The sequence below is a fragment of the Tachypleus tridentatus genome, chromosome 4 (assembly GCF_004210375.1).
Source record: "Tachypleus tridentatus isolate NWPU-2018 chromosome 4, ASM421037v1, whole genome shotgun sequence".
NCBI classification, from domain to species: domain Eukaryota; kingdom Metazoa; phylum Arthropoda; class Merostomata; order Xiphosura; family Limulidae; genus Tachypleus; species Tachypleus tridentatus.
Window position 1 is genome coordinate 85,299,199 of NC_134828.1, and position 24,062 is coordinate 85,323,260.

Genomic DNA, 24,062 nt, shown 5'->3' on the forward strand with positions numbered 1-24,062 from the left:
CATATTTTCATCCATAACTCCATTGTGAATATTTAAACTGAAACGTGTGAAGCAATTAAAAAATATTTTTGGACCAAGTAGAAAAAACAAAACATGTTTAGCATCTTTGAAAGAAACTTTGCACTTTTTTTTTGCTGGTGTCCCTGCTCGTTTTGTTTTTTACTTGGCCTTAATTTGAAGATAAACTTTCAGAAGTTCTTTTTTTCGCGGGAGGACAATAAAATATTAGTAAAAGTATTTCATTTTTTTTTCAAACCTCGTGCTTTAACAAAAAGTCATGACAAAGTTCGTCTATTCTATTCTGAATACATAAACGTGTCTGAAGTTAATGTTTACTTGAGAAACAAGAAGTAAAGACAGCTAGCTCTTAAACTTTTTTCTCTGCTTGTAATTTCAAACTTTTGGAAATATATATTAAAAGTCTACACGAAACTTACCTGCAAGTTACCCTTTTAACATATATTTTGCTTCACTAGTACATGAAAAGACATTGGCGTCTTAACATTCGTGGCATATATTATGCACCTAGAAATTATGTCATTACTTAATTTAGGCCTATGTAGAATGTCTACCTTTAGAACTGTTAGCATTTATTTTTTAAGAAAAGAATAAAAAACACATTGTATTAAAAATGTTTGAGAATTTTATTCACCTGAAAATCGAGTATTTTGTAGACTAATAAAGTAAATGTGAAAGTAAGAAATTCTCAGCTTAACATGAGATTAATACCTTTAATTTTGCGAAAATTTATTAAACGTTTGGTAGATTTTCTAATTTTGTGTTTATAGTCTTAATGTAAAAAGTTCAAGCATATCATTTTTTGCATTGTTAAAAGTCATATTCATTTAATAAATTACTGTGCAAGCACTACATTGTGAAAAACAGAGATATGGATTGTTTATATAAGCAAAATACATGTTAAAAGGGTAAGTTTCGTGTAGAATTTTAATATCTATTTCCAAAATTTTGAAATTACAAGCAGAGAAAAACTGGAATCATTATCTTCCTGGTAGTAGAATTCTTTATCAGTAATTTTCAAAACGGCGGATATACCCTAACTGACACCGCTAGAAACCGGGTTTCGATACCCGTGGCGGGTAGAGCACAGATAGCTCATTGTATAGCTTTGTGCTTAATTCCAAACAAATAAATAGTCTAAAACGAGTTCCCGGTATATTTAGGGTCTTCGCGAAAAGCAGCATAAGTCGCATAGTCACGCAAATTTTAAACTGACAAATTAGAGGGAAGGAAACTAGTTAACACCCACCACGAACTACAGCACCAGGCTACAACTGTCTCAATACTGAAATTTGACTGATACTTTTACAACGCACCCATAGTAACAAAAGTGGAAGGCTTTTTTTTTGGACAACGGGACACTAACAACGAACCCTGGGACTGACTGCCCGACTATTCCAGCAAAATAACGGGAAAAATTAACATTTTAAAAACATTTTCCACCTTCGATCAAGATTTATGTTTAATAGGTTTCAAAGTTTCAAATACTTGTGAAGGTAAAACTGAGGAAAAGTTCCTCACCATAAGGGATCAAACAAAGTACAGTTAACTGCCAAAAATAAATAGCAGCTAATGGGAAAGCACTTGTATCGTAGTTCAAGTCAATTCACCTGAAGAATTTTCAGAAACGTAAACTTTAATGTCAGTGAGATTTATGTACATTTAAAAACATAGCGAAAACACGTGTCAGTTATGAAGCTAAAATTTGCCATATTGTAAATAATTACATACAACGATTAAAAATTAAAGAATGCTTCTTGGGAAATACGTTATTATACAGAAAAGTTACAATTCATTTCCCGACATGGCGTGGTGGTAAGGGCGCTCAACTCATAATTTGAGGATCGCGGGTTCAAATCCCTGTCATACCAACCATGCTCGCCCTTTGAGTTGTGGTGGCGTTATAATATTACGGTTAATTCCACTATTCGTTGGTAAAAGAGTAGCCCAAGAGTTGGCGGTGGGTTGTGATGACTAACTGCCTTCTCTCTAGTCTTACATTGCTAAATTAGGGACGGCTAGCGCAAATATCCCTCATGTAGTTTTGCGCGAAATTCAGTCATTATTTTAACTAATCAATCCTGAACTAACTGCCATCTGGAGGGAGAAGGGCCAACTACACTTAGCCAATTCAAATTTAAAATGTTTAAATCTATTAATTATTTTACTGCTACAAACTTCTTCGCAGATGAAGCAATTCGAATTTTCCGAGCTCAAAAGCAATACGTTTGTTGTTCGGTGCAAAATTACACAATGGTTTACATGCACTCTATTTACCACAAGGAGTCCGTAAAGAAAAACCTGTAGGAAATACCTCGGTTTGGGGTGATTTACTCAAGTCTTTTTACTTATATATATGTTCATAAACATATGCTTTTACTGGATTCGTCATTCATAACAACACACTGTTATCTAGCAGCACATCAATATAACTGTTAAAGAGAAAGCAGGATGGATTTCCTTTGTAAATAATGTTTTCATGCTTGAAATATTAAGCTAAATGTGACTGTAAAAATAAAAAGAATCTTATAACAAACTTACAAGCATGTCTTACCTGTATTTTCTGACACAAACAAATATAAATAACTTGTGCAAAACCTAAGCAGAAAGGTACTAATAATTTTCAAATGATGTGAGAGCCAATTTCCCAATAATATCGAGTTCTACGTTAAAAATGCATAGTTGGAAATAATGTGTGGACTTGTTTTCTTTGTGTTTTATTTTAGACTTTTTAACTTTAATACATTTCTATTTAGACTCAATGGTTGTTTTTTTGGTTTTCTTTTGTTTAAGCTCAAAGCTGTGCAATTGGCTATCTACGCTGTGTCTACTGCACGGGTAGGTCCGGCATGGCCAGATGGGTTAAAGGCGTTCGACTCATAATCTGAGGGTCACGGGTTCGATTCCCCGTCGCACCAAACATGCTCGCCCTTTCAGCCGTGGGGATGTCATAATGTGATGATCAATCCCACTATTCGTTGGTAAAAGAGTAGCCCAAGAGTTGTCGGTGGGTGGTGATGACTAGCTGCCTTCCTTCTAGTCTTACATTGCTAAATTAGGGACGGCTAGCGCGGATAGTCCTAGAGTAGCTTTGCGCGAAATTAAAAAACAAACTATTGCACAATCCATAGCTGAAACCTCAGACTTTAGCGTTATAAGTCCTTGTGCTTGTTAGTGCTAAGACACCGAGAAGTCTACATCTGAACATACCAGAAAAATTTTTTTTCTTTATTGATAACTAGTAATAAAGTAGAAGATGATTCTTTCAAGCTCCTCAACTTCCCGTTAAATATCTAAATGTTTTCATAGTTTGCCTTTAAAAGTCGAAATATAAAGTTTCGGGCATATTGTAAGGATAATCTAAAGATTATTAGAATGCGATAAGATGAAAAAATTGTGAACTTGAAAATCTCTAAGAAACAAACGTGATAAATTAGTTTCAAATGGAATTACCACACACAGTTTTTAATTTTTTTTAAACAGTATAATAACTGTCTTTAAAACCAGTGATAGAATCATCACACATCAAAATGCATTCTATTTTATACAGAGATGTCATTATTAAACACTAAGTGCCTTGACGTAGTGTTGGTGGAAGAACGCATGTTACATGAGATCTGCCTAAGAGTACCAGACAGTGGTATTAGAACGTAGTGTTAGCAGTTTTCATCACGCATAGCCAGCGTGCCAGTAAAGTTTGGTTTGAATTTCGCGCAAAGCTGCATAAGGGCTATCTGCGCCAGTCAAGTGACGAAACGAAGCCAAACATTACACTCGTCCACACTTTAATAAAATTTTTGCCTGTTAGAACGAAACATTATTCAAACGTAAAATTACGGGCATGTCACTTAAGATTCCATTTTTATTAATTAATTTAAATGGCAATCAGTTATGGATAATATTTTCACTATCTTCAGATTTATACATCGCCAGAAACACTGAAAAATAAACAAAATTGCAAGTTCGTCGTTTTATGTTTCGCTCTCATATTAAGACTTTTTTAACAGCTGCTGATAAAAGCTCACTTAATAGTCAGAAGGAGAGAAGGCTGTTTTTGTGACGCAGTTACAGAATGGCTAACTGCACTCTGCTCACCGCAAGAAACAGAACCTTATATTTTAGTATTGAAAATCTAATGCTGTTCCACCACGATACAAATAAGGCAAGTATGAAATACAAACCGTTTGAAACCTATAATGGCAAAAACACTACACACAAGTAAATTAGTGGAAAAAATATATACAAGTGTGTGTTTACAACATACAATAAATGGTTCTGATAAAGGCATTTATCGGTTGTTACGCTTCCACTACAAATATGTTTCATAAATTTAAATATTTAAGCTTAGCTATGTAGTTGTGCATGCTTTATGAACAGTATTTATTAAGCACAAAAAACTAAACTGTAGGTTTTCTTCAATCAATTACATTTAACTTACTAAAGGTTCTTAGTCATATATATTCCATTATTTCCGATAAAAAAAATAGCAATAACTTTAAATATTCTATCAACTTCTTTCTTTTTTCGTAACTTTTGTTATTTCCAGTTTATATACTAGGTGAATCAGTAATCACGTCACCTGTCAATAACAAAAGGGCAGTGACGTCACACCAATCTCTTGGGGCCAGTGGCTTTGCTTAGGGTAAAAAGGGAAATCAATGAATGCATTCTAACAACTGTGTATAATTTTAGTAAAAGAAATAGGATTGTAAAACTTTTAAAATTACTGGTAACTATAAAAATAATACTCAACAAGAGAGAAGAACAGAGAATTATATGATTAGTCACATGTAGCAAATATCTTAGTTTTTAAATGAAAACTCCCAAAATTTGTAATTTGGTGATTCTAATAAATTAGCAGTAACAACACTTCCTTTCAGTGTTTGTCAGTTTTAACAGGTCCAACTATTATCGTGTCAATCCAAGCCAATTGTAAAGAAATGGGTTTTGATTCCTGTTTTATACCGATTAAAAGCAGAAAAAAAAGTTTCAGCTCTTTCATGAAAAAACGACATCTTGAATATTATAAGAAACAGTCAGATCCGCAAGGTATTTACTGTCAAATTAGTATATCTAGTGCAACAGTACTTCTACGAATACAGAATTCCTAGAATAATATAAAATGGTTATAATCGCAGACATCGAAATCTATAGCGTCCATCTTTCTTTAGCCTAACTTCAGTTAAGCCTTTATCATGCCCCCCAATGGCACAGCGGCATGTCTGCCGACTTACACCGCTAGAAACTGGATTTCGATACTCATGGTGGGCAGAGCAGAGATAGCTCACTGTTTAGCTTTGTGCTTAACTTCAAACAAACAAGCCTTTATCAAGCACAGTCTATATTTGATAAAAGAGAAACTAGCATTGTAACTTGTACGTTTTTTGCTTCAACCTAGTTAGGAATAAAGTTTAACATACTAAATACTATCAAATAAATAAACTGTCAATGTTATTCTACAACCTAACGTTAGTTCTTTTTAAAAACTTTAATTTTTAATATGTTTTTGCACAAAACATTTGCTCATGTATATTTATATTCGTCTTATTTGTTTACTTACGCTGAAATGACGTAACGCGCTTGCGCATTAAGATAGTACACGCGTTTCCATGGCAGATAAAACCCGAGTACTTTTTCACTCGGAAGTAAAAAAATGTTTACTTTTTCACGTTTTAAAGCTAAGTAGGTGACATACGTGTTAAAATACCGAAGGAATATTTATTAATGAATATTTATTCATCTCTTAAAACTTTTTAAACACTGACTCTATAACGTTAGAAATACTAGGCCTGTTTGTAGTCTGATTTAATATTAACATGTAACGTAAGGCGTGGGTGAAACACTACTTGGTAAATATTATTTTGCTTTCGGCTACAACTCAGTGTTACAAGGCTTCTGAATTAAGCCATTGTTACTGTTATAACACTAAATTATAATAAAAAAAATAGCATGGATATTTTGCATTCAGCAAAAAACACAATACATTGCCTAAGAATAATCAGATGATAGTTTTGTTGCTAAGTGATGATGTATATTGTCGAGTAGTACCAAAAACTGTCGAGAATGCTTTCTCGACAGAGTGATAAAGAAGACAAACGGAATAAGCCTTTTATGGTTGTAGTTTTTAATACAAAAATATAGGGAAATTATCGTTTTCTTATTCTATGAACTTTGAGAGCTGAAAAAGTAAAATCTGTAACAAAAAAAGAGCACGATTGTTAAAATTATTTAAGAAGCTTGAAAATTTTTTTCTGTGTGGTGAATCTTTCTCATTCTCTTCATAAACTCATTTTTCTTTACTAAGGAAAATGAAACGTCATTTTGCCAAAGCCATTGAAATCCTTGGCAAAATAACTGAAGTTCTACTGATAATTTTACTTTTGTCATGTTTTCATTTTCCTCAGTCGAACTGAAAATGTTAGTACGTCTCAAATTCAGTTATTATTATATGTAACGCAGTGTAGTGGACGTATTTCTTAGAATAACCAATGTAGGCGGATTAAAATGTCAATCGTACTAGAACATATATTTATTCGTATTATGTGCAAGTGACGGCCAATCCCACTACCTGTTGGTAAAAGAGTAGCCCAAAAATTGGCGGAGGGTGGTGATAACTAGCTACCTTCCCTTTAGTTTTACACTGCTAAATTAGCGACGGTTAACGTAAGTAGCCCTCATGTAACTGTGCGATATTTAAAAGTAAACAAATCAAACAGAATGTTACTAAGTTACATCTGTTAACTTTTATTTCTAACCCTATCAAAATAACAACCTGAGAATAACAAAAGAAAAAAAAAAAGCAGATATGTGTGTGGGTTTGTCGTTCAATATTATCTAAAATACAAAACAAAAAAAATCTTTTGAATATACAGTAATTTATTAATTTGAAGGTTTAATTGTGACAACTTCTGAGGGTTTGATTAGACCAGAATTCTTGTATGAACGAACTTTTTTTTACATAATAAAACATAGAAAGAAGATAACAGTAATTACGATTAAACAAGATATTTGCAGAATAAAAGTTCAAACGATCATGGTTAGTTATTTCCTAGAAGAAACTCAGCTTGAATGCGGTATCAGGAACCGGCCACAAAATTACAAGGAACAATAATTAAGAAGAATTAGAATTAGAGTCCATCTAGAAATTAATGTTGAATTTTGATTCATCAGCCACTGAATTTCTTTTGAAAATGTAATAATTAAGTTGTAGTTTGTGTGCTTAAAATAAAAAAAAATCAGTTATGTTGACGCTTAATGATTTAGTATACTAACGTGTTAGCGTTCGAATTCTGTTTATTCAGAGTTAAAGTCAATATCATAATGATCTTTGAATTCTGTGAAGAGAAGTTTTACTAGACGAATATGATTCAGTGTAACTGTAGTGGTTAAACGTTTAGTTTGTGATACACACAGATTCATTTCTGGAAGTGGAACTGAACACGCTGTACTGTTAAACTGTGTATCATATAATACGTAACTTGTTTTAGTTTCATTATTTGTATATCAAATATAAAACGTTACTGTTGTTGTTATTTAAAGGAAAGTCACACAATGGATTATCTGTGTTGTCCACAGCGGGGAACAGAACCCCGGATCGTAACTTTGTAACTCAGTAAACATACCACTGACCCGGCGAAGGACTATTAAATATCAAATTCGTATTTTCAAAAAGTCTTGAGTCATATATCAAGATAAGAAGAATATAACTCGGGAAAGACTACACATAACAACTAGACACTCGAAAACAAGCGAGTTCTGGAGACAAACTTTGTTCTTAATTATAAACTTTACCTTTTTTATTATTAGTATTGCTTTTCCAATGAAAATGTCAAACAAAATATACATATATATTTTGTTATGATGTTAAAAGTTTTCCACCTAACATAAATACACAAATTGTCTAATCATGATTTAATATAATAATCTATATTTCTACGATGACTATTATGGTGAACACTTAATTCTTTAAAGTGCTATCTACATTTTATTTTTTACAACTTAACTTAATATGTGACATTTTGAACCACAGACTACCCTTTGTAAACTAGCCCGTCATTAATCAACCTTTATCGTGAATGTATGTCAGAATATATAAATATTTATACATAGAATAATAATCACTGTCATTATCTGTGTTTTTAGGAAATAGTGCAACTCTGTTGTACTTCAGCCATTTCTTTTGAGGTGGTTACTTCATAGCGACCAATCGACTCTAAACGAGGTTAGAAAACCCATGGTTTAATCATAGCCTATACTGAATAGATGGATTGATTATCACTGTATAACGTGCCTACAGCTGAAAGTTTGAAGAATGTTCAGAACACGTCACAAGATATAAAGGTGCAAGTGAATCTCTTTATATATATATATATCCAAATCGATATCCAAAGATATATACGACTATAGAAATACATCACATGCTATTCTAAGTTTCTTACATGGTTTAATTTCAAAAGTAACTATAACGTTAGTGACCGTTTACCAATAGCGACGATTCTACTTTCCGCAGGAAATAGGAAGCGTACGGTTCTGTTCGTTTCTAATGGCCGTGATTTAAAAACATCACTGCAAATGTAATGAAAACGAAACAGAAAAACGCATCTTCAGTTAGAGTACATATTCACAGGATTTGTTTGTTTGTTAAGCGCAAAGTTACAAAGGACTATCTGTGCTGAGTACATTACGGGTATCGTAACCCAGTTCTTAGTGTTATAGTGGCATATTCGCAGAAAAAAAATGTTTTGAGCTAATGGTTAACTTAATTATTTTATCGTTTAAATGATAATTTAGTAGTAAATAATAATAAAGTAAATAATTACTTTTTTAACTGACTTTGCTCTATTTCTAAAAAAAAAATGATGTTTTATATATATTTGTGGCCCGGCATAGCCAAGCATGTTAAGGAATTCGACTCGTAATCCGAGGGTCGCGGGTTCGAATCCCAGTCGCACCAAACATGATCGCCCTTTCAGCCGTGGGGCGTTATAATGTTACCATCAATCCCACGATTCGTTGGTAAAAGAGTAGCCCAAGAGTTGGCGGTGGGTGGTGATGACTAGCTGCCTTCCCTCTAGTCTTACACCCCTAAATTAGGGACGGCTAGCGCAGATAGCCCTCGAGTAGCTTTGCGCGAAATTAAAAAACAAAACAAAATATATATATTTGCGAACTTAGAAAAACAAAACAAATAAAATTTAGTGTTCATACAATTAAAGTTTCTGCTTACCTACCCATCTAAATTTTCACTAATTTTTAATAATACGTCTTTACGCTACACAATGAGTTGAAAGTGGGTATTCATTTGACATGTAAATAAAATTTAGAGAAAAGCCCTACAGCGTTATCTGTAGACAAAACAAGTTAGAGCTCAAAGTTATCAACCCTCTACACCCCCCAGACGGCCTCATATCACATTTTCTAAATCTGGCCTTGCAAAGATACTGAAAACGTCTGTGTGTCAACAGCAGTATCACGTACAAAATTCCAACACACAGGGTGAACCAAAAGTGTTGCCCCACACTTAAAGTTTTTTTCATTGATAGGAACTAATTTGTAGTACCACATCCCTTTGATCCTTTGGTAGTCTGTGTGAAATGGTAATATACTGTTTATCTCTACCTGTACATTACTAAGAAAACAGATAAAATGAAAAGACTCAGTCCACAGTTCTGAGGACAAGTAACTTTTACACAACACTTTATTTATGGTTGGCCCCTAACCTCCACCTTTAACAGTGAAATAAGTTTGTTTTAGCTTTATCCTGTATATACACTAGTATTGAACGTAAGATTTAACGATACAAATAACGTAATATGTATCTTAATAAAAGACTATAACATAATCAAGACGAACTGCTTAATAACAGAAAATATTAAAACAATTATCTCTATTAATATCAAGGTGGCGACAAAGAACGCGATAATTAGAATTTAATACGTTAAAAATTATAAACTTAAAATAATAACGGACACGTGAAAGATAGAAAATATCGCGGAAGTAAAGCGAAAAACAAACATGTCCGAGGGAAATTCTTAAGACAAAGTAACAAGTTTATTAGTTTAAGAATTTTCGTGCACAACCGTTTCTAATTTTCAACTGATGGCAGTTAGTCAAAAGCATCTGCCGCCAACTTTTGGGTTGCTCTTATCTGACTACAAATAGGATTTCACCGTTATTCTTTTCATGCACCCAAAACTCCAAAGTACGAGGACAATTTTTACGGCAATGGTTTGGAAACCATAGATCCTCAGATGCACACAACAAACATGTTAACTACTAGGTCACACCTAGCCCAACAAAAGAATCAGTCATACAAACTTAAAAACGATTTTTCAATGCCACCCAATCCCTTTTGAAAAGAAATAATTTTCTTTCAATACAGTTTTGTTTTACTCGATTTGTTTTGAATTTCGCGCAAAGCTACACGAGAGCTTTCTGCGCTAGCCGTTTCTAATTTCGCAGTGTAAGATTAAAGAGAAGGCACTCGAATTATAATCCCCGTCACACCAAACATACTTGACCTTTCAGCCGTGGGGGTATTATAATATTGACGGTCAATCCTACTATCCGTTGGCAAAAGAGTAGCCCAAGAGTTGGCGGTGAGTGGTGATGACTAGCTGCCTTCCCTCTAGTGTTACACTGCTAAATTAGGGAAGGCTAGCACAGGTGGTCCTCGTGTAGCTTTGCGCGAATTTCAAAAAACAAACAAACAAACAAATGTTCCATGCACTGCTGAATATCACAGTTGTACGCAGATCCTTAAATAATTATCTTCTTTTTTATCGTCAAACTCCATATAGACTAGTTCAGTTACGATTTTTAAGCTGGAATTATCACATACTGTATTGTAATAACAAAACACGAAGATTAATTTTTGTCAAATAATATTCTAAAATTAATCTTCGTGTTTTGTTATTACAATACAGTATGTGATAATTTCAGTTTAAAAATCGCCACTATATGCATTTTACTGCTAAATTTACAATCACGAAACAGACCTAGCTTAAGAACTACATTTTTAGAGCATATTATTATACCATGACAGAGGTATAGAACATTCCACACATTACTAAATGTTGTGATAATACTGAATAATACAATGAGACAAACTTGGGAAGTTTTAAAAGCATGATGCAATAGTAGAGGAATTACCAATTCATATCTACTAAACTACAAAACTTATTTTAGGTAACAGTTAAACATAGTATCCATATCGCCATGGAGTCCAATTAAAACATCAGCTTTTATGAAAATTTAGCATCCGCATGATGCTAAATCATCATAACATTAAAATTTTCTGTTAAAGTATTGTTATTATCACCAATAGTAATAATATTGTAATGACTATTGACTTATATATAGTTATTTCTCCTGTTATTTTGCTTTTTGTGTTACCGGTATGCTGCAGAAATTTTGGAATGAAATGTGTACTTAAAGATGTCAGTGATTTTAGGAAATATTACTTCAACGATAAAAAACGCTAAGCACTGTTATAATAACAACAAATATCATAATTGTAATAGCTGATGAAGGTATGAAAGTTCTCATAACGAGAAATTATCATCTTATTATGAAGTAATAGAGTTATAAAATAAGCTAACCTATATAAAAGCCAGTGTGTTTCACGTCACGCTTGATTTCGCGAAATAGGAGGAGTCATTGAAATACAAAATGAATTTATCCAGATTACTGTCTGCCAATTGCGATTTTACTGACGGGAGTGCAATGGGGCCATAAGGGAAGAGAGTCGTGAAACCTTTTAGGCGTAGTGAGTGTTGGTACAATAAGATAAAAGTAAAGATGCGAGATCACCTTCCAAAAGACAAGTGCATAAAACTTACAATTAAAGTAAAAATGTCAGTTTAATTTTAAACTGAAATTGTTTCAGAATTAAGCTATTTTCTGTTACATCAGCAACGTTTTTAATAAGCTCTTTAATCAACAAAGATTCTAAATTAAGAATGTTATGGAATTTCGCGCAAAGTTACATGAGGGCTATCTGCATTAGCTGTCCCTAATTTAGCAGTGCAAGACTACAGGGAAGGCAGCTAGTCATCACCATCCACAGCCAACTCTTGGGCTACTCTTTTACCAACGAATAGTGGGATCAACCGTATATTTATAACACCCCCACGGCTGAAAGGGCGAGCATGCTTGGTTTTAAACGGGATTCGAACCCGTGACCCTCAGATTACGAGTCGAACGCCTTAACCCACCTGACCATGCCGAGCCTCTAAATTAAGAAATTAACAAATATTTTTTCCAGTTTTATTGTCTGTAGTTTATACATTATACTTTTAGTACTTAGTCATACACTGACAATAATAGTAGGTTATACTTTTGTTACTATGAAACATGACATAACTGATTGGTTCTCAAATTTACCGACATTCGACTGTCTAGACTATCCTTTTCTGCATCTTTGTTGGGTAAGCTCGATTTCACAAAATTTCAGTTAGCTATGAAATGTGAGGTTATGGGATGGGGGAGTGGTAATACTTACCCCGTCATTTTTGACGGGCTATACGCTAGTGTTGCCAGTTGAATAACACATTTCAGTGGCTGTAGTTATAAAAACATCACAGTTACCATGTCAACGCTAACAAAATGTGGACTACAGCGCTGGTTTAACCAATACTAACAATTATTTAATGCAAGTTTCATTAACACTTAGTCATAGTCTCAGAAAGTCATAAAAAGAAGAATTCTCCTTAATATTCTGTAAACCTCCGACATTTCTTCCTAATAAAACTAGGGTCATTCAACCCTACATGCTCTTTAACCTTAATTCTCTTGAAATCTTAACTTCCTGGTGGTCTCTAGGCGATCAGGATAGAGACTACTACAAAAGAGCGAAACGGTTGTTCCACAAATACCAAGATAAAATTTCACAGCGTCCCCCACTAAAATGAAGTTAAATATCCAAAGTTTTTAAACGTTATTGTTACTAATACATGAAGATACTTTTCACATTTCCACACACGTGCTTTCTTTAGTGAAAACAAACATTTTATCCGGCACTCTTGGGATTACAAGTAAAATTAATGACACAAAACAATGTCAACTGTCAAATATCAAGTAATTTTGTGATAGTAATATGTGTGCATACTCTCGTTATTCTTTAGTGTTGTACATTCAAAATTCAAGTATCACTGTAGTTACTATTTCCTGTATTGTCGCAAGGCTTTATTCGTTCATCGAGAGTATTCTAAGTATTGTAATGTTACAGAAAATGTTAAGTTCTGTTCTTTGTTCCGTCTTTCTACCCACCCCTTCCCTCAACCGCCTCATTCTTTTCAATCGCCTTTGAAGCTGGTTGTCAAATCAATGCCAAACTGTGCTCTCAGGTTCACACAGATACTGCTACAGAACCTATGTTGAAATACCAGCTTCAACTCAGCTCGCCTGCACACGTAGTTACTAATGCTACAATTATGGACTGTAACCTCGTTTCCGTATCACCTTCACAGAATGTTACTTCACTACATTTACTCGGTATATATTCTCGTTTTCATGTCAGTTTTCAGCTGCGCATAAAGACATTGGTAGTACGTTACCTTCATCATTTTCATTTCCAGGTTGTCATTTCTAAGTCTCCCAACACATACACACACACAAACGTTTTGGGACTTTTGGAAACACAGTTCACCAGTGTGAAATTTTTATTGATATATTTTTCAAAAAAATGAAATCAATTTTGACTATCCCTGCTTTAAAACACCATCATTTTTCGTGTATCAGTCACTTCCTTTTATAGTTCTGATCATCAGTTTCAAATTCTCTTTCTTCAATACGTTTTATTATTTGTGAATTTATAACCAGACATCCTTGCTTAGATTTGATTGATAACGTGGTTTAAAAACAAAATACACATAATTTGTTTGTTTGCGCCGTTTTACAGTAAACTCATACTGGGATATCTGCTGTGTTCAACGTGAGGAATCAAATCCCGGATTATAGCATTGTAAGTCCATAAGTTTGCCGCTGTCACAATTAGGGGTAAGTAAAAGAATAGCCCCAGGAGTTGGCGGTGGGTGGTGATGACTAGCTGCCTTCTTTTTTGTCTTTTACTGCGAAATTAGGGACGGCTAGCGCAGATAGCGCTCGTGTAGCTTTATGCAAAATTCATAACAAACGAATTCCAGCGAGGGTATGGCAGCTTATTTAAATATTAAACAAGATATAAATTTATTTTATTTGGGTGTGTGTGTATGTGTGTGGTCTTCACCTATTGTTCAAAAATAAGCTATTAATACACTACTTTAAAATTACCCTCAAAATATTACAAAACGACTTATTAGATACATAACCTATTTTAAGACGTTCTTGAAAAACAGTTCCTTTCACCTTAGGGAGTGGTAAACGTTTATTTACTTTATACCTAGTCTCTGAGCATATTTTATTTCATTTGTGTTTCACATTGTTAGGTAATTCATATCACCACCAGGGGTAAAATGAAAACAAAATATTATTACTTTTCTGTTGTTTATAAAAGAAATGTGAAACAATCAGGCGGTCTACATTAAACTTCGTGGACTTAGTAATATATATATATTTGATACTTGGAGAATCACTATTGCAGCTATTTAGAAATATAATATGTTTTCTATATTATTTCTCATCTGATAATAACTGACGCTTCTTCTTCTAAATCAAACGTTTTTGCCTTTTAAAAAAAATACGTCTAATGTTCGAAATATAGTACTGTTTATCCCTACCACGAGATGGCGTAGTAAGATTTATCTGTGAAAGGAAACGTGAATAGTCATTAATACTTCATTTCACGTGCCAGTATTCAGTATGTATACTCATTTCATTTTACATTTTTGAAATTAATTGTATTCTCTGTAAAACAGTGAAAGAATTCATAGGCATGAATATAACATTATCTTGTTCTATTTACTAACTTCATAATATATATATAGATAGATAAGATGACTGTGATATGTAATAAATAGTAACCACGTTTCTTGCGTGACGTTGAAAAACAGCGTTCTTTGTAATTCTATGTTTTTATACATGCTTGAGTTTAAGTTCAGGACTTAGAAAATGTTTATAAAATATGAAAGCAGAAAATGGTGATATTTACAATAGCAGCTGTAATTTGTGTCGATCGTTCAGTATACGAGAACGGATACGTATTATTTGAAATTTACATACATTCCAAAGCACGTTTTGAGCAACGCAACGTCCACTGAAAATTAACTGCACACAACATACACACAAGTATGCACACAGAATAAAATCTATCAAATCACTGTTATCTTATTAAACACACATACATTTAAATAAATTTGTCGACAGGGTTTCTCTCGTACAATCTGGTAATATGTGGTTTTATTTTCTTATATTTTATGTACTTTGATCAAGACAGTTTATTTAATTTTTAACAACGCTATAATCTGGGTTTCGATACCTGTGTTGACCAGATCACAGATAGCCCTTGACTTTAATTATAAATAAATATATTTTGTCTGAGAATTTCGCGGAGAACTACGCAAGGGCTTTCTAAACCTATCTGTCCCTAATACATTATACAATGATAGAAGAAAGGCAGTTAGTCAATACCACCCACTGCCAATTCTTAGGCTACTCCGATCGAATAAAGAGATTTAACCGTCATACCTAAAGTGCACCCATGACCTCAAAGTGCGAAATTCACAGTTTTAGCAGTTAACTCCTAGACTATTCCCAGTCCATACGTTTAGAATAAAAGTAATAATAGTTTACCGCCTTTTTTTTAAGTATAGAATGAATGAGATTCGTACTGTTTAGGCAGCAGCGGTTAAAATAAATTCTAAGAAGTTTATGCGTGAAAGAGCAGAAGAGCGTTTTACATGTTATCCACACTATATTTACTATATCAAGTGCCGACGAGGCCTTTCTTGATATCACTGCTCATCAGGCCGGCTGAGATATAACAGCAGGTGCATCTTCGATAACTCTCTTGTCAATCAGCAACATTCACAAGGAATTGGAATTTGTTGCCAGGATACTTTCCAACTTTTATTACTCCCGCTCTCACGCCTAGCAACGAAAATCTCGCGCGTTCAAAAATGTTTCCCATAAATATTTATTTTTCATCATTTTTGTTGAAATCATGAGCATATAACTTTTAAATGCATAAAATAAACTAAGACTGTCACAAAGAAGTACAACAATGAAAGACTGTTACAACGAAAAACAATAATTAAGGGCTGCTACAATAAAATGCAAGTCTCAGTTATACAAATAACTGTAGTCGTTGCATTTTACAAGAGTCCACTTTCATGTTTAGGTATAAATGAGTTTTTAACTACACAGTTCAGAAAGCTGTTACGTTAGTATTTTATTTTTTTACTAAAAGAAATAGAAAATGTGGTAATTTCTCACCACAGTTGCTGATGGCCATTGCATTACCCACAGGTTAGCGGGTCTCTGCCAGTGTTCTCCTTTCTTCGGAATCTTTATTAAATTATTTGTTACTTATATCAATAACTTTTTGGTGATAGCGAATTTAAAATTATACGGACAGCCTCAAACAACCCATTTGGTTTTTTGAGTAGTTACAACTATCACCATAAGAAACTTTTCAATGATGACGTTTGTTTGGTGTTTTTTTTCTTCTTGTAATAAATCCCCTTCATATAAATAATCTAACTCTGTTGTCTGTACGCTATACTCTGTACCTTTAAACAATATATACTTGACCTGATGAATACCCTTCTCTAGTTTAATAAAACAATATAATGTTTGTTTGTTGTTATTTTTCTAATGAATTCTCACACTTTTATCTTTTTAGAATATGTTTTTCATGTTACATAGTAGCGTATCCAACGGAAATTTTACTCAAATCTCCAGGTGTCAACTTCCAAAGTTTCTGTTTCCTTTTTCAGTGTTCAATAAATATACATTAGTAAGAACATCTAAATCTAATATAGTACTATTTTCTAAAAGAAAAAAAAATTCGCTTAAAGATGTATTGTTTAGAAATGGATTTAATTACTGAAAAAAATCTGTTTACGAATAAATCCCGTACGACACGCAGTTCGTTTAGTTTGTAACAAATAATAATACTATTGGTAGAGCTTTCATTAACTATGCATATAAAGAATTAGAAACGAACGGATAATTTCCAACCAATAGGTTCACGTACTTCGTCACGTTGTTGTTGAGTGCTGAGCTCATGCTTTACTATGTATTAGAAACTATTACGAAGGTACTGGTGTATCGTTAGAGGGAGTTGAGTTGCACTGTTGTTATTTTAGCACGAGGCTACACAGTGGAATATATCCGGTCTTAATACCATGGGGAATCGAACGCTGAATTCTAGCATTTTAAGTTCATAAATTTACTGCTACCCCACCTGTAATATCTTTGTCGTTTCAGTAGTATATATAAAATGTTTAATATCTTGATAAATATCAAAAGGATAATCATGCATAAATCATGTTGCAACATAAGCGTAAGTATTTATAGTAGTTTTATATATTTATAGGTAATAAAAAAAATCTTAATTGCTTCTCCGAGAAAACGTGAAGTTTTTACACGTCTTTTCAAACCTAACTTGCGCGTTTCCGCCAGAGAAACTGTAATACTTTTTAATTATTTTGTGTCTTAAAACTTGAAAAAATATATTTAAAACTACGTTTAAAAGCTTAAAGCTATGTAGTACCTCTCTCAAAACAAATCATAGTAGTACGTTATTGGCAAAACAGTAGTCCAAGTTGTGATGTGGTGACAAAATATAAAACTATTTAAGAACATTTTGTCAATGTCTTGGTCGTTTCGCGAAAGCGCAAATCACGAAAGAGGTCGTGTCCTAAGTTAAAGCCCTAAATATGCGGCTAATATTGTTCTGCACGAATGTAAAGCAAGTATAGGTAATAGGTAAAGAAAGCTAAGAAAACGGGAACTTTTGAGACAGTCGCGTCGTAGTGTAATACTTTTCTTTCTTTGACGCATCAAAAGTTATTTTTTTAGGGGGTGATATTTAGTGTTTAACGTTTACAACTGTTTAATCGTTTGATTGCTATAAAATTGCGAATAGCTGCAGTAAACGTAACATGTCCAATTAAAGTAGTAATTTAAAGCACAGATCAATATACTTTCTGTGGTCTTGTTTAGCAACTGTTAACTATTATACCAATTCTTCACAAAGAGAACATGAAGTGCAGTCTTAAATTAAACAAAAACTTTGTCAATAATGCATCTTTGCATAAAACAGAAAGTCTATAATTAGTTCTATACATGTGTTTGATTTATTGGTAGTAAACCGTTGTCAGGTATATAGTATCTAGAATTTCTTCAAACCTTTCGTCGGCCTCTGCGTCCACGTTCTTGTCCTTTGGTACGAAAACCTTGAGAATCGCAGTGATGTCGTTTTGTCCCGGAACCTTCGGACTTCTTTAGTCCAACACAGTTTTGTGAAGATAAACAATTATATTTAGAAGAATCAAAGTTTTGTTGCGAGATGCATGGAGATGCTAAAACAAAGTTTCCTGTGGTTAGTTTTCTTATCGCTCCCACATTAACCTCTCTTTCCAAAGCAGTTTTTAACTCATTTTGAGTTAACTTGATATTCAAACTCAAAGTTCCAAAGATTTTTTCTATTTCCTCAATAGAAACACCGAGTTCTGTTTTTGTTGGTTCCCTCGAGGTCAGTTGGCTTATTGCATTGCCCAAAGCTTTGCTTATCTCGTTTGAGTTGAATAACTCGCCATTTCGGCCATTACTACAACTATGGGTCGATTTAGAAACATTCCGATAACTGATACTACCTTTATAATCTACTTTGATTATGATGTTTGCATCCACGAGTCTCTGCAACTCAGCTTTGACGTCGGCGGAGTTCACCCCGTGCTTTCTTTCCAACATGTGACAAATTCGCATTAAATCAGGCCGCGCTTTTCTTCCCCGAAGCTGGTCGATTGTGTTCAAAATCAACTGTTCATAACTTTTATCACTCATTTTCCAAACATCAACCAAAGTTTTAGACTCGAAAATGATCAAAAAATAAACCTTTTCTTATGTTATACTCGAAACGTTAGTAAAAGCGCAAAACGAAAACGGGACAAGGGAGTGAGCACTGCTATCACAAGGAAAACGCATGCGCATCAAGAACAGCGCTTTGCACTCTGGGATTGTATTACCGGCGCTCTTGAGGCCAGGGCAACACAGTTCTAAGTATTTAGAGCCTATACATGTGCGGCAAAAATAAGGAAGTGTTATTTATTCCACAGAGATATTTAGACAAAATCAGAATTATTAAACATATATTCAAATTTTTCAAATGTACTAAAGTGTGTTAACAAAAATCCTTTTACAGTAGTAAAACGCATCTGTATATTCCGTAAAAACGCATCCAGTAAGACGTCATTATTGATGTTATTTTTCAGTCAAGGTTTAAACTTAATGTGGGAGCAAAAACATAGGTAAAAATTTAATCATAAATTAAAGGAAGAATATATAAAGTTATATACATATATTTAACATAAAAATTGACTATTACTATTACTTTGCAAACCAACTCTTGCTTTTGCAAACTAGATATACAAAAATATCTAAACAGAAATTAAAAGAACAGCATACTAAGTGTTGCGTAACCAAACTTGTGTATCTGCAAGAATGACGTAAACTCTTGCTTGAACTCAACATGGCGTTAGATTTAGTAATTATTCATTTTCATTTCGAAACAATCCGTGATTCACTCACAAAATTTTGTTAGGATTAAAACTGTTATCTTTATATGAAATTTAACTTTTAATGATATAAAAACTATTTCGTTTCTGTAATAAAATTATGGAAAGATTTTAAAATATATACTAAGTTTCAGCATACAGGGAGTGGATCCAATTATTCCAAATCAAGATGGCGTTAGGTGCCAAATCAAATAACTCTATAAAATGTACCTTGCTTTATTTTGGTGGCCATATTTGACCTTGAGGCATTTTTCTCGTCGATAGTAAAACGCTTCCGCGACATATCAAGACACAGCAGTAAATAAATTATATGCAAACTTTTTATAATGCATGAAATTTACAGGAAAATAATATCTTAATTCACAAAACAACTAAAGTAACGTAGTGTAGTTTTAAAATGGCGATGCATCTATCTTAGTTCTAAAACATGAACATTTTCTCAGTATTGTGTAGAGAATTGGTTTATTTACTGTTTATTTGTAGTTAGGCACAAAGCTATACAAAGAGTTATCTGTGCTCTGCTCACCACGGGTATCAAACCCGCTGTGCAACGGGGGAAGAAGGAATTAGTATCTTAATTTACAGAAAAGCTAAAGTAACCTATTGTAAGAGTTAAAATGTTGATTAATCCGCCTTAATAAATACATACTTCACATACAACAATACCGAACACAAATTGAATCGTATTTGTGAACAGTATCCTCAAACTACATATTGATAGTATAAATTTATAAATTTGTATAAATCGATATGCATTTGCTGCCAACACCTACCAGTTTATACCATTTTTTTTTCGATTTACGTGATTATTTTAACCAGTTGCTTTACAATTAAAATAGAATGTTTGTTAACGCTGAAAAACGTTGATAAATAAAAACAGTAGTTGTTTTCTTTCATATAATTTTTTGCACAGTTAATTAAAAATATTGCACATGAGCAAATAAATTCAGCTAAAACTTGTAAAACAGAATACTATCTAATTGTAGTGGGTGTGTCTGGACGTGAATATGATGATTCGTGGCTCACGTCCCGTTACCACAAAACAAAACGCGCTTTGCACTTCATGGCGATGGGTGGGTTCGCTCGCTATAAGTGTACCAGTCTATTCTTTTCAGTCAATCAGTTAAAAACAACTAACAGTTGGCAGTACATGCTGTTAACTTATTCTCTTCCCTCTAGTTTGTCAATTCAAAATTTGAAGCTATGCTTGGCGCGAAATTCTAAAATCAAACAATCTGATTTTATTAAATTTTAATACTTCTTAAATTTTATCTTTGTATTTCTATTATCGTTTTGCTTGTAAGTTTGTTTAAGTACAGAGCTACGCATGAGATTGTCTGCGCTTTGGTCATTATGAGTAATCTAACCTTGAATTTTAATGTTTTAACTTCGTAAACTTACCGTTGACTCATTGAGGAATATTATTATTATTTTAGAGGATTTGGTATTATTCTCCAACGTTTCACCCGACAGCTATTGTAGATTCACAATTAATACAGTGAGTTAATTACGTTACATTAAAACTAATCTGAATATGCAAATCAGCAAGTCGCATAACCGATATAAAGTCGTAGTGAAATGGGATGTATCATAACTATATTTCGACATTGTTTAGCGATACAAAAGTAACGTGATACCACCAAAATCTGATCGCTTGCGGTAATGGCATCTGACAACCCTTCTAAACCCAAAATATTCATGCACTGAGGCTACAAAGAAGTGTTCAGACCGAGGATTTAGAATTACGAGACGGAGATATTCTTCCTAGTTAGTGTCATTAGGAAACGAAAGAATATGAAAAGCACCAGCAAATAGTATACTGCTTTTAATATGACATTTTAAAGATAGGGCCTTTTGCAGTGAAGAATATGACGCAGGAGTATTGTCAGAATGCACAGTTGTCTGATGGAGCATGACCGGACGTGGAAATATGGAAAATAACGACGAGATGCGGCTCCAAATATAATTTAATATAACTTATTCAACCCCTTTATGCACTTCATGGTATTTTTCAGAAAGAAAACAACATTCAAAACTAAAAGCATTTTCTTTCTGATTAGTGGCCCTGGCTAAAATAATGTAGTATCTCGTATGCATATTAGATGTAGTTTCTTGTTATAAATAAATAATAAAATGGTATATTCTATTAAAAATATCAATCCAGCTAAACGGCATTAAGACATGGCGACTTTAACTCTCGTGGGTGGCGCTATTACTCTCTTCTCTTTTATTTCGCAGCTGTCTGAAAAATATCCAACAATTCTCTGTTAAGATGGATTATATTTTTATGACAGTAGTACTGAATACACTTGAATGTAAATGCTACCTTTGATTTTGAACTCAGTGAACAATATATTTCAGGTAAACAAAACAAACGGTATTCAAGTTTTGATTTGATATTTGGGTCATATAATCTGTCTTTTCAACTGCTATTGGAGAAGAAATAGATATATATTTGTGTGGTTGTGTGTATGTACACACATTTTGTTTATTAAAAAACGGAATGATAATTAACTCTTCCCTTTATAAGAAGCTGATGCCGAGAAAGGTTGTTTTTTTTCTGGAGATGAAGTCCGTTATTAATAACATATTATTACAAAAATACGTGTTTTCTGGTTATTTAAATTACTTTTTCTGTTTTGTTTTTTTTAATTTCGCGCAAACATACATGAGGGCTATCTGCGCTAGCCGGCCTTAATTTAGTAGAGGGAAGGCATCTAGTCATCACCACCCACCGCCAAACTAATAGGACTTGAGAATAGCTTGTTTGCTTTGTAATTTCACGCAAACCTACTCGAGGGCTATCTGTGCTAGCCGTCTCTAATTTAGCAATGTAAGACTAGAGGGAAGGCAGTTAGTCATCACCACCCACTCTTGGGCTACTCTTTTACCAACAAAAGTGGAGTTGACCATCACATAATAACGGCCCTACGGCTGAAAGGGTGAGCATGTGTGACGGGGATTCGAACTCGCGACCCTCGCATTACGAATCGAATGCCTAAACCATCTGGCCATGCCAGACCTTGCTTTGGCCCTTTTACCATCATTATATTAAAATTACATACTTATTAAACATATTTAGGTATTTCTTCGTCAGATGTTGCGTAGACTGTTTATGATCTTTTATTGGTATGGTAGATGATATATATATTTCAGAAATTAGTTATTTAGTGTTTTTACTAGAACTAAGTTCAACTAGCTATGATTTTTCTACATAAGTTTTAACAGAGATATTTATGCATATATATTTTTTATTTTACTGGTATGCTTTTAAACCATACATTACAGGCGTACCATTTACTTAATTAAAGAGTCTTATTTTTTATTCAATAATTTTATCTAATTTTTATTGGTTTAATATAAATTTTTACTTGTTAATAACTTCTTCGTTCCCTATCCTCCGAAGACTCAAAGACAAGTCTGGAGGATTACAAGAATCTGAAAATCGGGTTTCGATGCTCGACCGTCAACAAACAACATACAAATAAAGGATTTAGTTTTTTCATTAGTCTGGTTTTTAGCTGCTAGTACTATTTTAATTGCATAATATTATTTTGTAGCGGTATAGTATTTAAAATTGTTATCCTCTATCATCCAGAATAATAGTAAAAATATTTTATTGTTAAATTATTTGCTTATTATGTCATTACTAGTATGGTATTTAAGCTAATTCTATTCACTGTTTGGTACTTAGCTAAGAGAAGAAATGTCGTTCTTTAGTGATACGTTGCTGTAATAAACGTGGGTGTTTTTATATTATTATTTCGTCCTTAGACCCTGGCGTTAAAATTAGATCTTTTTGGCTATACTTACAAACTAAGATCATCTGATAAGAAACGACCAAAATCAGAACATAAAACTAATTATACATTTATGAAGTCGATATTCTGGTAATCAAATAACTATACAAATATTTATTTAATTTTAAAAGCTATTTAAATTCGCTATTTGTTTTTAAAATTTATAAAGTTACTTAATTTTTCTTCTAAAGGTTTCAGCTGCACTTTTTTGTTGTTATAACATCATAATTTCAATACATTTCCCAACAATATTTCAGTTATAGAATGCACGGTTCTGTCTGTTTGTTGTTATTATGGTTAAAGCTGATTATTAAGTTAGATAAAATAGCCCAAGAGTTAGGAATAGGTTTTGTTGGCTAGCTGTCTTCCCTCTAGCTATTAGAGAGATATAAGCATACAACCACTTTTATATAGCTTTGTACGAAAGCTCAAAGAGACTAAAGCTTGAAATACATTCGAGAATATTTTTAATGAATTAAAAATACTGATGGAGAGAATTGTTTCTATAGCATAATACGAAATTTTAAGCTTTCTCCAGTGATACTTTGGAAAGTTTAATAACCTT

General features: G+C 33.3%; 1 protein-coding gene across 2 annotated transcripts in view; it reads right to left on the minus strand.

Annotated features, from left to right (window-relative positions):
- LOC143249608 (histone acetyltransferase KAT6B-like) overlaps positions 1-19,117 on the minus strand; it is a 52,757-nt gene extending 33,640 nt beyond the window's left edge. For both annotated transcript variants that reach the window (XM_076499750.1, XM_076499749.1), the window contains exon 1: positions 18,310-19,117. In XM_076499750.1, the coding sequence (XP_076355865.1) occupies positions 18,310-18,966 (657 nt within the window). In that variant the 5' untranslated portion in view covers positions 18,967-19,117. The remainder of the gene's footprint in view (positions 1-18,309) is intronic.
- Positions 19,118-24,062: the final 4,945 nt, after the last annotated feature.